Source organism: Syzygium oleosum, unplaced genomic scaffold, assembly GCF_021117445.2.
Source record: "Syzygium oleosum isolate NSW1041296 unplaced genomic scaffold, Sole_v2.1 Sole_v2.11, whole genome shotgun sequence".
In the NCBI taxonomy this organism is placed as follows: Eukaryota; Viridiplantae; Streptophyta; class Magnoliopsida; order Myrtales; family Myrtaceae; genus Syzygium; species Syzygium oleosum.
This window is the reverse complement of record NW_026607495.1, coordinates 4,541,599-4,554,934: the sequence shown is the minus strand read 5'-3', so window position 1 is coordinate 4,554,934 and position 13,336 is coordinate 4,541,599. Positions and strand designations below refer to the sequence as shown.

The following is a 13,336-nucleotide window of genomic DNA, read 5'->3' as shown; positions in this document are numbered from 1 at the left end:
TCAACGAAAAGTATAAATTGGTTTGAAGTATTGTATCTTGCGATGACACAACTGTGTTGAGGGTAAGCATAATTATAAATCCAGGAAAAAAAACACGAAGCGCCTTTTATATTTATAGCTACTTAATTAAAAATAAATCTCTTTCGTAATTTCGAATGAAAAACAATTGCAGTTTTTTCAAATTGGGTTGGAATTGTCGGTCAAGGAAAAGTTGGTGTTTTTTTTTTTTTTTTGAGTTAGCCCTAATGTTTGGTAGATTGCATTATATAATGCCACATGACCGTTACAAAAACTGCTGAGAAGTCCAGACAGTTAGGCAGACATAGTGGAAAGCTGAAGCAATTTGGCTATGAAACTGAGACTGACGTTGAGGGCTAATACCAGACGCCTTCGCTCCCTTCCTCTGTTCGATCATCGCCCATTGCTCTTCCTAGATTCTCGAACCCCGGCAACCTCGAACCCTCCTAGCTTGGAGCTCGATGGAGTTCGGCATCGGTGCTGTCGCTCTCCCCTTGTTCGCCGCCCGAGGCCGGAGACGGCGGCGGCAGCGGAGGCATTCCACGCCGATGCGATCAAGAAAGGGTCCATGCGGAATGCGAGCGTGGGCAACTACGTTCTGGCTATTTACGCGAAAACCCGAAAGTTGGGCGATGCCCGGAAGCTGTTCGATGTGTTGCCCGAACGAGACGTCCGGGCTTGGACGATTCTTCTGTCCGGTTTTGCACGCGATGGGTCTTGTGGAATGGTTTTGGATCTTTTCGGGGCTATGGTGATTGAGGGTGTTTGTCCGAATCGCTTTACTTTGTCAAGTGTCTTGAAGTGTTGTTCCAGCTTGAATGAGCTGAAACTGGGCAAAGTTGTTCATGGGTGGATCGTCAGAAACCAAATTCATGTTGATGCCGTGTTGGAAAACTCTGTTCTTGATGTTTACGCGAAATGCGGGGATGTTGTTGTTGCGGAGAGGTTGTTTGATTTGATGAGAGAGAAGAATACCATTTCTTGGAATGTAATGATTGGTGCATACCTACGTGGTGGAGATACACAGAAATCGTTTGATCTGTTTCAAAGGATGCCATACAAAGATGTTGCTAGTTGGAATACGATTATAGATGGGCTTATGCAAAATGGATTGGAAAGAAGGGCACTGGAGCTGCTTTATGAGATGAACGGAAAAGGACCAGTGTTTAACGAGGTGACCTTTTCCATAGCTCTGGGTTTGGCCTCTTTTTTGTCTCTTTTGGATGTTGGAAGGCAAGTTCATGGGATAGTTATTAGATTGGGAATCAACAGCAATGAATTTATCAGGACTTCTCTCATAGATATGTATTGCAAATGTGGAGAAACTGAAAAGGCTTCAATAGTATTTCATTGTTGGCCTTTAATGTTTATGAGCACAAAGAACTGCGAGATAGCTTACAAGGATGCATATGCATGCAGTTCATTGGTTTCTGGGTATGTGAAGAATGGTAACTATGAAAACACCTTTGAAGTATTTAGCACGATGGTCCGAAAATGTATGAAGGTGGACAAATATACCATTACAAGCATTATTTCAGCATGTGCAAATGTTGGTATATTAGAACTTGGTCAAAAGATCCATGCCTACGTCCTGAAAGTTGGGTATTACGTGGATGTTCACCTTTCGTCCTCATTGATTGATATGTATTCCAAATGTGGGAGCCTCAATGATGCCCTGTCAGTATTCGAGCAGAGTCAAGACTCGAATGTTGTGTTATGGACTACAATGATATTCAGCTTTGCTTTGCATGGGAGAGGTAAGGAGGCTGTTCGGCTTGTTGAGTGTATGATAAATGAGGGAACTATACCAAATGAGATCACTTTTGTTGGTATATTAACTGCTTGCAGCCATGCAGGACTGCTTGAAGAGGGTCGTGAACATTTCAGGCTCATGAAAGATGTATATGGAATCAAACCTGGAATAGAACACTATGCTTGCATGGTGGATCTTTATGGGCGAAGCGGTTTGTTGAATGAGGCTAAGGATTTCATTTATAGCAATGGCATATCTGACCAAATTGCAATTTGGAAGTCAGTTCTATCTTCCTGTCAACTCTACAAAAGAGTTGATATGGGGAAGTGGGTTTCTGAAAAACTAATCCAACTCAATTCATGTGATCAGGAACCTTATGTTTTGTTGTCAAACATGTACGCCACTGATCAAAAATGGGAGCAGGCTGCTCTAGTTAGAAATCAAATGGAAAAGGGAGGGCTTAAAAAGCACCCTGGACAATCATGGATCCAAGTGAATGGTCAGGTGCATGCATTTATAATGGGAGACCATTTGCACCCACAAGCTGCTGAAGTACATTCGTACTTGGGAAAACTAATTGGATAACTAAAGGAAATTGGAGATTCTCTGAATGTGAAGTCGGCAATCTAGGATGTAGAAGAAGAGAGAGAATAATCTTGTTTCACAGTGAGGAGAAAAGAACCTTCCTTTCATGTTTGGAATTTGTGTTGACTGTCAAAACTTCGCCAAGTTTGCTTCCCAACTCTTAGATAGGGAAACAGTCATTGGAATACATCAATTCCATTATTTTAAGAGTGGCAAATGGTCCTGTGGTGAATTTTGGTGAAAGCAACTTCAGAAAAAACATGTCATGTAGTTTGTTTCAGTGGGGTTTGGAACTTTCAGTAAGTGGGAGACAAGCAATCTATGCATACCCATGAAAAGCAGCTCCGCAAATAAAGCGTGTGGTTAATCTTGGACTTGTTAAGGCTGAAAAAAGACTAGTTCCTCAAGCTTCAGCATCCAGCTATCATCGGTATCCAAATTGTATAATCCAGACAAGAGTGCAGGTACACTTCTTTGTTTCACATTTTTTAACCACATCTATGATGCTTCTTCAGTTAGTATATTAACATGACGAGTTCACAAAAGGATAAGCCAGAGCAATTCCAAGTTTTTCCTTCCTCGTTATACCCTGTATTTACCAATCAAATGAAGAAAGTTCACCCTATGCTTGGGCTGTTTACTTTTTTATAAGCAAGAAGAGAAAATCAACGATAACTGTGGCCAAGTCTTGCAATCAATCAACAATAAACTCTTAGAGGATGTTGAAGCATGTAGAGGAGTTGTCGTAGCATAAGCTTTGAGTATGTCATCTATTTCCTTCTAATGAAGCAGAATACACAGTTATTTGAACCTTTTTCGTTTGCTAGTTCTTCAATGTTCTAGATCTTGGATGTGTTTTTTCTTCCTGAAAGAGCTACATAGATTGTGTTCATGAGAAACTATAGATGTCACAGTTAAATTGATGCTTGCAACACCAGTCATTTATTTAAATGTGCTTATATAACAAGAAGATTGATTCAACGGGTAACCCTTGCTTCCTGGGGTAAAAAAGAAGAAAAAACAGATAGAGAAGATCTGTTCATGGATGTATCGTTAGGCCTGTGCTTTCTGCTACGGTTGTGGTGGTGGCGGGAGCATGAGGAGAATCGCCAAATACTGAGAATCAAAGAATGAGAGGCACAATTAGGCCAGTAAAATTCCAGAAGCAATATAACCTCTTGAAGTAAGATGAAGCACTGAAGTCCTAGTGTCATGGAGACACTACATCTGAATCTAGGGCCAGTCTTGCCCGGACTCAGGTCCAGGATCTCCACCAGTGATCACTCGGGTCTCACATGTGGGGCTTACATGATCAATGGTAGACATGGACCTAGTCTAGTAGACCCGGGTCCATATAAGAAACTTCCCCAAATCTGGCGAGGCTTCCAGGGGTTTTTTTAGCGGTCGAAGAGGAAAAAGGACAACTGAGCCACTGACTTTATTTTACATATGTTTGTAACCTCTTGTTCTTCAACATTATATTATGAGTCTATGACATGAATTGTCAAAGCGACAGACTACAAGAATGCATTTCAGCTGCTTCTTACTGGCTCGTTTATATTATATGGTAATCAGCTTTGCCGTGCGCCAAAGTTACTCATATATGCCCTATCATTTCCTTCAAATCCATAAACTCGACTTTCTTGTGTGAATCTGGCAATTAGTAGCGTTACATTGGCTGGACGAAAAGGAAAAAGTACTCTGGTGGATTGTTAATCGAGATCCCACCCAAAGACAATAGATTTCCCTCTATTAGGGATCAGCTAGTCCTAGAACAACCAGAAAGCTCACACTCCTAGTATAAGGGGCAGACTCTCCCCATCATTCAACAAACTGATATTTCACCTAGTTTTCACTGTGCCTGCATATATCAAATGAACCAAAGCAGCCTCGAGATCCATCTCACATGCATCCAAACTGTGAACTCAACTCAAGCAACGATTCGACCAAAAAAAAACTCAAGCAACGATCCAGTTCCCATGTGAATTGGGATAACCGGGAATACTGCTGCATTTCAATTAACCGCGAGGGTTTTAATTTCTCGGGTGGACTGAGAAGGAGATGATTGTTGCAAAACAGATCCTTCAAGGACTTCAATGCAATAATCCGGTTGTCTTACAGCAAGTTCTCCATCATAAACCAAAAGAGAGGACAAATAGAAAATGGAGAAAAATTAAGTAGCACTGGATCACGTGCTTTACTGCGCATGCTCGATTGAAGTGCTTCCAGGCACCCTATCACTGCTATTAGGTGTGTGTGCACACACCAATTCAGAGAGATTTCAGTAACCGTTGATCTGTGGGCGAGGAGTGGGACCCGTAAGCCGTGAGAAGGGCATCTGTGGCTGTGCGGGAATGCCCTTTTGACCAGGAAACTTTGGAGTTGACGGCTGAGCTGAGAATGAACCGGAAAATGCTTGCGCAAGCTCAACAGCTGAAGCTGCTTTGCCAAATCGCCCACCTGCTTCCGGAGAAGCTGGTTTTGGTGGTGGCTCCTCCACTGGCTTGCGCCATGTTTCGGGAGAAGGCCGCCTCTCTGGCTGCTGTTGTTGATGGTGAGGTTGCTGCTGCTTCTCTGCTTCTCTACCGTTCCGATGATTCTCGTTGCGCCAGTTCTTCCTTTGTACATCATCTTTTTCAACAATCCTTTGATCTTTCCTCTCAAATTTCTTCCCATTTCTCTGATCAATAACAAGGTTTTCAGATTGTTCGCTGTAATGGGTGGGTATAACATTCCCAGAAGCTCTCTCCGTCTTTGGAACGTCATTTTTTAACCTCCATAGAAAAGTTCACCAATTATAATCAACATCCAGATATGTGCACAAAAGGCACAAAATAGTTAAGGTGCATACCTGTCAGAACTTGGTCCCAAATCGCGATTGTTGACAGGTACATCATCAATCCCTCTCTCTCTTAGAACCTGAAAAAACAAAAATAAAATGCAATAGAGTTGGGACATAAACCGGGACAATAAGCTTCTAGCATTACCATCCCCAAAGAAAAACAATACAACTGAGGGAAAGCACCTCCCTTCCCCTCTTGTTCCATCAATAAGAACACAGAGAAACTCTTCCTGGTCAAAAAAGGAAGACCAGTGAAAAGAGTGAAAAGGACATCAAGAAGGGTACACTGCAAATTTGGCCATTAAAGTTGCACTTCTTTTTGGATTCATCAATTATTCTGATCTCATCACCCAGCTAACAGTACACTTAATGTAGCATCCTCCCAGTCTCCATTAGTTTTCTAACGGCTACTGACAGGAAAGTGAATGAAACGTCCAACATACAGTTTATGAACCATGGCAGTAATTTGGTGATTGACATTGCATCAATCTGAACTACAAATTTGTGATGGGGGCCTGCACTATTCAATGGGAACAACTACACCTCAATAAATTGGTAAGTTAGAAGCAGATATCAAAACTTGACCTTGCGCCATGTGGGTAACTAAGTTATAATCTATCCAGAGGAAGAAAATTGCTAGCAATCATTAGGACGATAAACCTATTTTATATCCCTGACAGAAACAAATACAAGCACTCACCAATTCTCGTGGACGAGCACCACCAAACACTGTACTCCTGCATCAATCATATCAGATAGCATGTAAGAATTTCTTAGAGAAACTGTTTCAATGCAAAGATCCAGTAAAAAAATTGATGAGATCCACCCTTTTTTAGGTACCAATATATACAGAAGTTGAGAGAGAGAGAGAGAGTGAGCCATCTGGATAACAGCATAATTACCCATGACTTGTGTATCAATGAGTCGACTCTACAAATCCTGTACCAACTGTATTGAAAAGATCTTATTTGCTAAAACACAATGGGAAATCTTTCAAGACAAATGCCCAATCTTATCTTCGTGCATGACTACTACAATCTAATTATTAAAGCTGTTGGCATATTCAGCCACCCCCATGCCAAAGCAAAAATCACCATCGCAGCAACACATTAAGCCTTGTAGGTGTATGACAGAATATACACTGAGGGTCGTAGACGGGCAAGACTATACACTACAAGAGAAAATTCAACAGTCCCGATTCAATAGAATAAAGTGAATCTTTGACATTGCCATGAAGTCGATAAGCCCAACAGTATATCAACACATAACAGGACAGCTCACATCTTCAAGTATTTGATGTCCAAGAGTATGTCAAACAAATCATGTCTCTCTAGCCTCGAATTGAAACAAGTTCGAGTCTGGTAGAAGATTTTCAACCAACTTAAAACATCGCAAGCACCAGCCGCATGCAACTACTGGTTAGACAAACAACATCAATACAACATGCAAAGCTGACATTAACAGCAGCAACGCTGACATCAGAAAAACAAAAGCAATGACTTCTACATTTTCTTTTTAAAAAAAGGAAAGAAAAGAACCTCGTGAGACTGTGTCCCATCGGCTCGTCTTAGACGATTTTCATGGGGACTCTTGTTGAATGCAGATAACCTATGTGTGAAGATTTTACTTTCAACCGAAAACTCTGTCACTACAAGTCTCTCTGGAAGAATCCTCCGTTTTTTAGAAACAAAAGCAGCACAAGATTGTGTGGCAATGACTGTTCTGAAGGCACTGTTTTAAAAGTGTTTTCAGAAATTGGACTGCATTCTGAATGTACTAAAGCGATACATTAATTTACCCAGATGTTATCAGTTCTTTATTAGGGGATAAAAAAGATTAAATTTCATGTCAATCATCCTCAAAAGGACTACATTCTTCACTCACCTATCACGTTCTTTGTTTCCTTCCAATTGCTCAGTGGGCTGTGATCTCGGTTTCAAGTTCAATTTTGGTCGCTCTACTGCCTGATTCCCACTTTCCGTTCCATGTAAAGCATGCTTCACAGGATTCACTATGCCCTGCAATTCATCAGTTGTTCCTGAGTGCGCCGAATCAATTGGTCTCTGATGCACCTATATCAATGAAAGAAGCAACAGGAACAAAATTAAAGCTTAGACAACCACAATGATAATTGTAGGAGTGCTTAGAATGCATACCAGTTTAGGTTCACCAGAAGGTGGTTCAGAACTGTCCAATGGCTTTGTCCTTGGAAATAACTTCAACTTAGGCCTCTCTGATGCTTCTGAAGGCACGGGTTGCTGCACTCTAGATTGACCAAGTTTACCCTCTGTATGCATCAGTTTAACAGACTCAGAATAAATGGGTGGGTTCTTTTCTTTTCCATCTGAAGACACTAGATCCTCAACCATCATATGATCTGGCAATCCTTTCCTACCACCGTGAACCCCTTCAGCGATATTCAAATTCCTCTCCACTTGCCTTGCCAGTGCTGCATCATGATGTTCCCTCACAGCCACCACATTGCTCCTTCTATACTTCCCATCATCAACCCCCCTGGTGATCAACTCACTTTCTTCCTCCACAAACTTACTGACTTCCGCATCGACCTGATACGGAACCGTTGGTTTCGACTGCCACCTACCAGATGACACCTTATCAAGAGCACTGGCGTGAACCAGTTTGGAAGCAGCATTCGAAGCAGACCAGGCAGACTGCAATGAATCCCCGACACTTGCAGCCTCCTTCCTCGCAGCCCAGACATTCACCGAAGACCCAGGAGCTCCAGGCCTGTGACTTCCGCCTGCACTCGGCGAACTCATACCCAACTGCGTACCCTCTGCAGCTACTCCAAAGTACGGACTCTGAGGATGGCTCGGCAACTGCAAAACCTGAGATTGGCCCTGCTGACTCGGAACCCTGCCCACCGCGACAGACTGCGGCTTCAGCTCCAAACGGGAAGAAACCCTAATGCTATCGTCGCTAATCGTTCGGCGCGGGGCCGATATCCCGTCGAGGGGCTTGCGCTCGTCCTCATCGAAATTACGGCCGATAGGCACGGTTTGGCTGAGGAACGGCGACTTGTCGTCGAAATGCCTGGTCGCCGGGGACGAGCTGGGCCGAGAGCGGTGCTCGGGACGGCCGACGGGGTTCCCCCACGGCGCCTGCCTCTCGAATCCCGCCGACGGCCTCACAGCACTGCAAGGGCAGTCACACAAAGAGAAAGGAAAAAACAAGGCATCAAATCACGAACCCAATCTAGCCCGCAGATCCAGCCTTACCCATCAACGAAAAACGCCATATTTCGACCCGACCCAGATCGAATCTCGCGCAAACAAAGAGGAGGATCAAACCCCAGATCCAATATCAGCGCAAATACGCAAGAGGGTTACGCAAGAGGGTTAAAACACTCATGAAAGAACCACAAGAAAACATGGAAAAGCTCGAGACTTTGTGGGAGCTTACACGCCGGGAGCGGACGGGAGAGGGAGATCGGAAGGGATGGAGCCGCCGTGGAAGTCCTTGAGCGTCATGGTGCTCCCGCTGAACGCCTTCTTCTTCGACATCGCGCCTCTCCCTCCCTCGCCCTAGCTCTCGCTCTCCCTCTCCCCCGCCGCACCAAGATCGACGCCCCTGCCTTTGCTCCCCGCACCGGAATTTCCTCCGGGAAGGAGGAGGAGATCGCCCTCGCTCGGCCAACCGCTCCGCCGGACCGGCCCGAATCTTCGCCGCTGCGAATCGCCGGCGACCTCCGACCGCCGCCGCCACCACCAGAAGATATCCGGAGAAGAAAGGGAGAGAATCCGCTGCGAGAGGAGGAGGAAGAGGCTGCTGCTGCTGCTTCTTCCTCCTCCTCCATTTTTCTCTCGCGTTCGGCGAAGGTGATACTGATGGGCCGAGGCCCAATTGAATGGGCCTTTTTGGGCTGGGCTTAGGCCCAATAAGGCCCACAAACAATGGTTAGCCATGAGTGAAGATTAATCGTAAGTCTAGTCAAATTTTACAACACAACTCAAATCTAGATGCGTTAGACTATGGTTAGCCATGAGCGAATTATCGCGGATCTAGTTTTTTTTTTTTTTTCCAAATACGTCAAGCCTTTCCATTGGCTCCGTTAGATTTTGGTGCGCGGAAATTTCATGTGGCAATATAGGGTTGGAAAAATAACGATGAAAAGACCACGTGACATTTTTTTTTTATACCGGTTGACGTGACGTCGGGCCTAGACAAATGTCTTGTCCAAGCCCGCCTAAATGGGTAAAGAATATTTCAAAGCTCGGTAAAAAAGATGATTATGTAAGGAAAAAAAAAATAGGTCCGTATACCAACTCGTCGAATCCAAGCCCATCAAGGCACAACGCAGCTAATATTGGAATTGGCTAATTCCAGAGATCAATTGTTTTATCGGGCTAATTTCCTAAAATACCTCAACTTTAAATCTAATCCTAATTTTGTCCCAAACTTTTTCTTTTTTGTCTAAAAAAAATCATCAACTTTCACTCTAATCTCAAATCTGCTCACACGTCCAAAAATTGCCACCGGTTTTCCCAAGATTATCGACATTAGGAGGTTGATGTTGTTCCGTACGAATGTGAGAGTGTTGATGAAGACACCGGTTTTGATAACGAACCTCTAACTTGACTAGAGTGACAGTTCGGAATATTTTTTTTAAATAAAAAAAAATAAGTTCGGGGCAGAATTAAGATTGGACATGACTCCAGACCTTTCCATAATTTTTCTTCTCTTTCGTTTGATCTGTAAGTAAGTTTCATCCTCAACTGCACTGAAGTATCGAACCCTAAGTCATCCTCAGGCCGATCAAAGTCAAGGGGGTTCCCGTTAAAGCAAGGGGATTCTCGAGAAATTACTTGATTATCGATCGACCAAAACAATTTGCCTTGAAAATGTCGTGATCACCCTCAATCTAATTTCACTAGTACTCTTAGGAGAGACACGGATACTTTCTTTCTCAACTTTTTCTTATTATTATCACGAATCTACTCTCGTCGGAATAGAGTTATCGACGTAATCTCAGCTCATCGGTAACGCGACGGAAGAGATCCGACATGCCAGAAAAATCCCGTGCGAATCACGTATTATACGAACGTTTTGCGTATTTCGTCGAAATGGAGTTGTGCTTGCTTTTCTTCTCCTCCATGCAAGGAATCCGAATTTCATTTTTGCACCAAAAGGTGGTGGAGCAAGGCAAGAATAAAGGAAGAAACGAAAGGCAAAACTTTTTCTGCATATCAGAGAGTGACCACAGCTAATCTCTTCCCCCCCCTCAGGTGGTGTCAACCCTCCATGCCCCATGACCTGTCCCTACTTTATTCTGATTCTATAGCTCGTGCGTTCCGTGTATAAGACTCGGGTGCCGTCGCTCTCACGTCGACCCGCAATCCGTCCCGCCGACCGAGATGGCGAAGAACGCGGGGTTCTTGATCTGTCTGCTGATCATGGCCATGGACGTGGTCGCGGGGATCCTCGGCATCGAGGCCGAGATAGCTCAGAACAAGGTAAGAGGCATCAGATAGATGGTCTGTTTCTTGGAGAAGATGGGGGCAAAAGACAAACACATGCGTGAAATCTGTGTGTTTGGACAGGTGAAGCATCTGAAGGTGTGGGTGTTCGAGTGCAGAGACCCGAGCTACCAAGCGTTCAAGCTGGGAGTGGCTGCGTGCGTGCTGTTGGCGCTGGCTCACGCGATAGGCAACTGGATGGGGGGATGCGTTTGCATTTGGTCCAAGGAGGATTTGAATAGAGTCACTGCTAACAAGCAATTGGCCGTGGCCTCTCTCATTTTCTCTTGGTACTTTCTTCTCCTCCTTTTTATTCGAAAAATTATCGTCGTAGATATTCGAAATCCTCGCTCGGGCAAGATTTTTCTTCGCGGGTTTTAGGGACGCTCTGGCCCGAGTAGCTCGAGGGCACGTGGAATCCCGTGTCGTGTTTACTATACTAATCTCTTTTCATCTTTTTGCACATAACTTTGTTGCATAGATGTACATAATCTAATTGGTGTAACATGTTGAGAGTGTACAAAGATAAGTGCTCGTCGAATTTCAAGAGTTCCACTATATGGTCTTAGTGAATTTTCAATTCTTGATATCAATTAAGCAGAGAATTGCCACGTCATAGATTCGCGTATAATATGTTCTCATGTTACGCTACATCAACTATTCATAGGTACCGACTTAGTGGATCTTGAGTGCTCTCAATGATCTTCGCATTTGGGGAATGAGTAGATTAGTGTTATTGAGCATGACAAAATTTGGTGTTCCGAGCCTGCTGGACTTTGTCTCAAACTTGCCACAATTTGAAAAAATATTGTTCTTGATAAAAAGGATAGAGACTTAGGTGAGCCTAGCTAGGCCGATCTAGTCCCGGAAACCGTATCGTCCGAGAATTATGTGGCGAAATCGAGTTAAAACGGACTAATCGATAAACTACACCGTGCTGCGATTTCAGGATCATCTTGGCAGTCGCGTTCTCGATGCTGATATTGGGGGCGCTGTCCAATTCGAAGTCACGGAGGACCTGCGGGCTCGCCCACCACCGGCTCCTCTCGATCGGGGGCGTGCTGTGCTTCATCCACGGGCTCTTCACCGTCGCGTACTTCGTGTCGGCTAAGGCAGCAAGGAAAGAAGACCGGCAGAGACAGGGACATGCCTAGAGTTAACAACATCGGATTCCCCACAACTCCATTCGATTCTTTCATGTGTTCTAAAGTTTGCTCCTTTTTCTTTTGGGTTCCTTTTGTCCTTGCCGAATGTTTTGGATTCAGATCGAAGAACGTTTGATTCTTGAATTGATTCTTGGAATTTGCTCGAATGAGAAGCACCTGCTGTTACTTGATTTTCCGCTTCTCATCAAGAACAAGAACTGACCGACAAAAAGTTCGATTCAATCGCGCTCCATTTCGCGTTCGATTTTCAAATTTACATGTCGAATCGTTCGAAACCTCAAAACCCACCTTCCCATTTCTACCGTTACGTTTGATTCTTGAATTGATTCTTGGAATTGCTCCAAGAAGAAGCACCTGCTGTTTCTTGATTTCCGATTCTCATCAAGAACAAGAACTGACCGACAAAAAGTTCGATTCAATCGCGCTCCATTTCGCATTCGATTTTCAAATTTACATGTCGGATCGTTCGAAACCTCAAAAACAAACATTCCCATTTCCACCGTTCCTACCAACAATCCCTAAAAGATTCGAACTTCGCTCAGGCGTCGACGGCGGCGGCGGCGGCGGCGGAGCTCCGGGAACCGGCTCCGGCGGCGGCCTTCTTCGGCAGCAGGGTGCTGTGGATGTTGGGCAGGACGCCGCCGTTGGCGATGGTGACGGCGCCGAGCAGACGTCCGAGCTCCTCGTCGTTCCGCACCGCCAGCTGGATGTGCCTCGGCACGACCCGGGTCTTCTTGTTGTCCCTCGCGGCGTTCCCGGCCAGCTCCAGAACCTGAAACCCAGAACATCGGAAAACCAAGCCAAAAGATCAGAATCCGAAACCAGCCTTGGCTTCCGCCACCGAACCATCAAACGGGAAAAGCCGACCGGGATGCCGGGCGGGGCTCACCTCGGCGGCGAGGTACTCGAGCACGGCGGCGAGGTAGACGGGCGCGCCGGCGCCGAGGCGGTCGGCGTACTTGCCGGTCCTGAGGAAGCGGGCGACGCGGCCGACGGGGAACTGGAGGCCGGCCTTGGAGCTGCGGGAGGAGCTCAGCTTCTTCGCCGATGCGGCGGCGGCGGCGCCGCCCAGTGCCTTTCCTCTTCCGGCCATCGTCGATCGGGAGATCTTCTCTGTTTCGCAGGTTTTGGTCTTGAGTTTGAGCGGGAGGGTGAGCGATGAGGAGTTCGGCGAAGGAGTTGCAGAGTTTATGTAGGTTTTTGCAGGAGGGGGTTGGGCCAATCAGGAGCGAGGACGCGGATCGACATCTGCGGCCGTCGGTTCCCCGGATGAGCAATGGACGGTTGAGATGCGGTGCTGGCGTCGGATCGCCAAATTGAGGGGGAGGGAATTGGCGCGAAATCCAAATGCAAATCCAAAAGGAGCCTTCTTTTCAAAGTGTCCCAAAAAAAAAAGGAAGTATATTGTTTATGAGCAATTATTTATATATATCATTAATGCGAAAATAATTTTACGAAAATGGCCCCATACATTCTGAGTAATTATAAGTTTTTT

General features: G+C 45.1%; 4 protein-coding genes across 5 annotated transcripts; 2 read left to right on the top strand and 2 right to left on the bottom strand.

Moving 5' to 3' along the window:
- The first annotated feature begins 264 nt into the window (after positions 1-264).
- Positions 265-3,337, top strand: LOC115673869 (pentatricopeptide repeat-containing protein At2g22070-like). Of its 2 annotated transcripts, none has more exons than XM_030596127.2 (2): positions 265-1,775; positions 1,875-3,337. In XM_030596127.2, exons 1-2 carry the CDS (start codon positions 350-352, stop codon positions 2,354-2,356), a joined length of 1,908 nt encoding a protein of 635 aa, XP_030451987.1. In that variant the 5' UTR covers positions 265-349; the 3' UTR covers positions 2,357-3,337. The 2 variants fall into 2 exon arrangements, with proteins under 2 accessions (XP_030451987.1, XP_056171701.1); XM_056315726.1 differs by having other exon boundaries at positions 265-2,820; positions 2,903-3,337.
- A 1,084-nt stretch (positions 3,338-4,421) lies between these two features.
- On the bottom strand, positions 4,422-8,958 carry LOC115673870 (uncharacterized). The gene is made up of 6 exons (XM_030596129.2): positions 8,622-8,958; positions 7,355-8,354; positions 7,083-7,270; positions 5,899-5,935; positions 5,208-5,275; positions 4,422-5,130 (listed from the first exon to the last, which is right to left on the bottom strand). Exons 1-6 carry the CDS (start codon positions 8,720-8,722, stop codon positions 4,638-4,640), a joined length of 1,887 nt encoding a protein of 628 aa, XP_030451989.1. The 5' UTR covers positions 8,723-8,958; the 3' UTR covers positions 4,422-4,637.
- A 1,476-nt stretch (positions 8,959-10,434) lies between these two features.
- Positions 10,435-11,977, top strand: LOC115673875 (protein DESIGUAL 2). Its single transcript, XM_030596135.2, has 3 exons — positions 10,435-10,672; positions 10,760-10,965; positions 11,625-11,977. The coding sequence occupies exons 1-3, from the start codon at positions 10,574-10,576 to the stop codon at positions 11,827-11,829; spliced, it is 510 nt and encodes a 169-aa protein (XP_030451995.1). The 5' UTR covers positions 10,435-10,573; the 3' UTR covers positions 11,830-11,977.
- A 273-nt stretch (positions 11,978-12,250) lies between these two features.
- LOC115673876 (probable histone H2A.3) lies at positions 12,251-13,009 on the bottom strand. Its single transcript, XM_030596136.2, has 2 exons — positions 12,731-13,009; positions 12,251-12,613 (listed from the first exon to the last, which is right to left on the bottom strand). Exons 1-2 carry the CDS (start codon positions 12,932-12,934, stop codon positions 12,380-12,382), a joined length of 438 nt encoding a protein of 145 aa, XP_030451996.1. The 5' UTR covers positions 12,935-13,009; the 3' UTR covers positions 12,251-12,379.
- Between the last annotated feature and the right edge of the window lie 327 nt (positions 13,010-13,336).

Coding starts and splice junctions, on each gene's coding strand:
- LOC115673869 (XM_056315726.1), top strand. CDS start 350: ATGAAACTGAGACTGACGTTGAGGGCTAATACCAGACGCCTTCGCTCC.
- LOC115673870 (XM_030596129.2), bottom strand. CDS start 8,722: ATGTCGAAGAAGAAGGCGTTCAGCGGGAGCACCATGACGCTCAAGGAC. Junction 5,276..5,898: donor GTGCTCGTCCACGAGAATTG/GTGAGTGCTTGT, acceptor TTGTTTTTTCAG/GTTCTAAGAGAGAGAGGGAT. Junction 5,131..5,207: donor TTGGGACCAAGTTCTGACAG/GTATGCACCTTA, acceptor TTTTCTATGGAG/GTTAAAAAATGACGTTCCAA.
- LOC115673875 (XM_030596135.2), top strand. CDS start 10,574: ATGGCGAAGAACGCGGGGTTCTTGATCTGTCTGCTGATCATGGCCATG. Junction 10,673..10,759: donor CCGAGATAGCTCAGAACAAG/GTAAGAGGCATC, acceptor GTGTTTGGACAG/GTGAAGCATCTGAAGGTGTG. Junction 10,966..11,624: donor GCCTCTCTCATTTTCTCTTG/GTACTTTCTTCT, acceptor CTGCGATTTCAG/GATCATCTTGGCAGTCGCGT.
- LOC115673876 (XM_030596136.2), bottom strand. CDS start 12,934: ATGGCCGGAAGAGGAAAGGCACTGGGCGGCGCCGCCGCCGCCGCATCG. Junction 12,614..12,730: donor TCGAGTACCTCGCCGCCGAG/GTGAGCCCCGCC, acceptor TCTGGGTTTCAG/GTTCTGGAGCTGGCCGGGAA.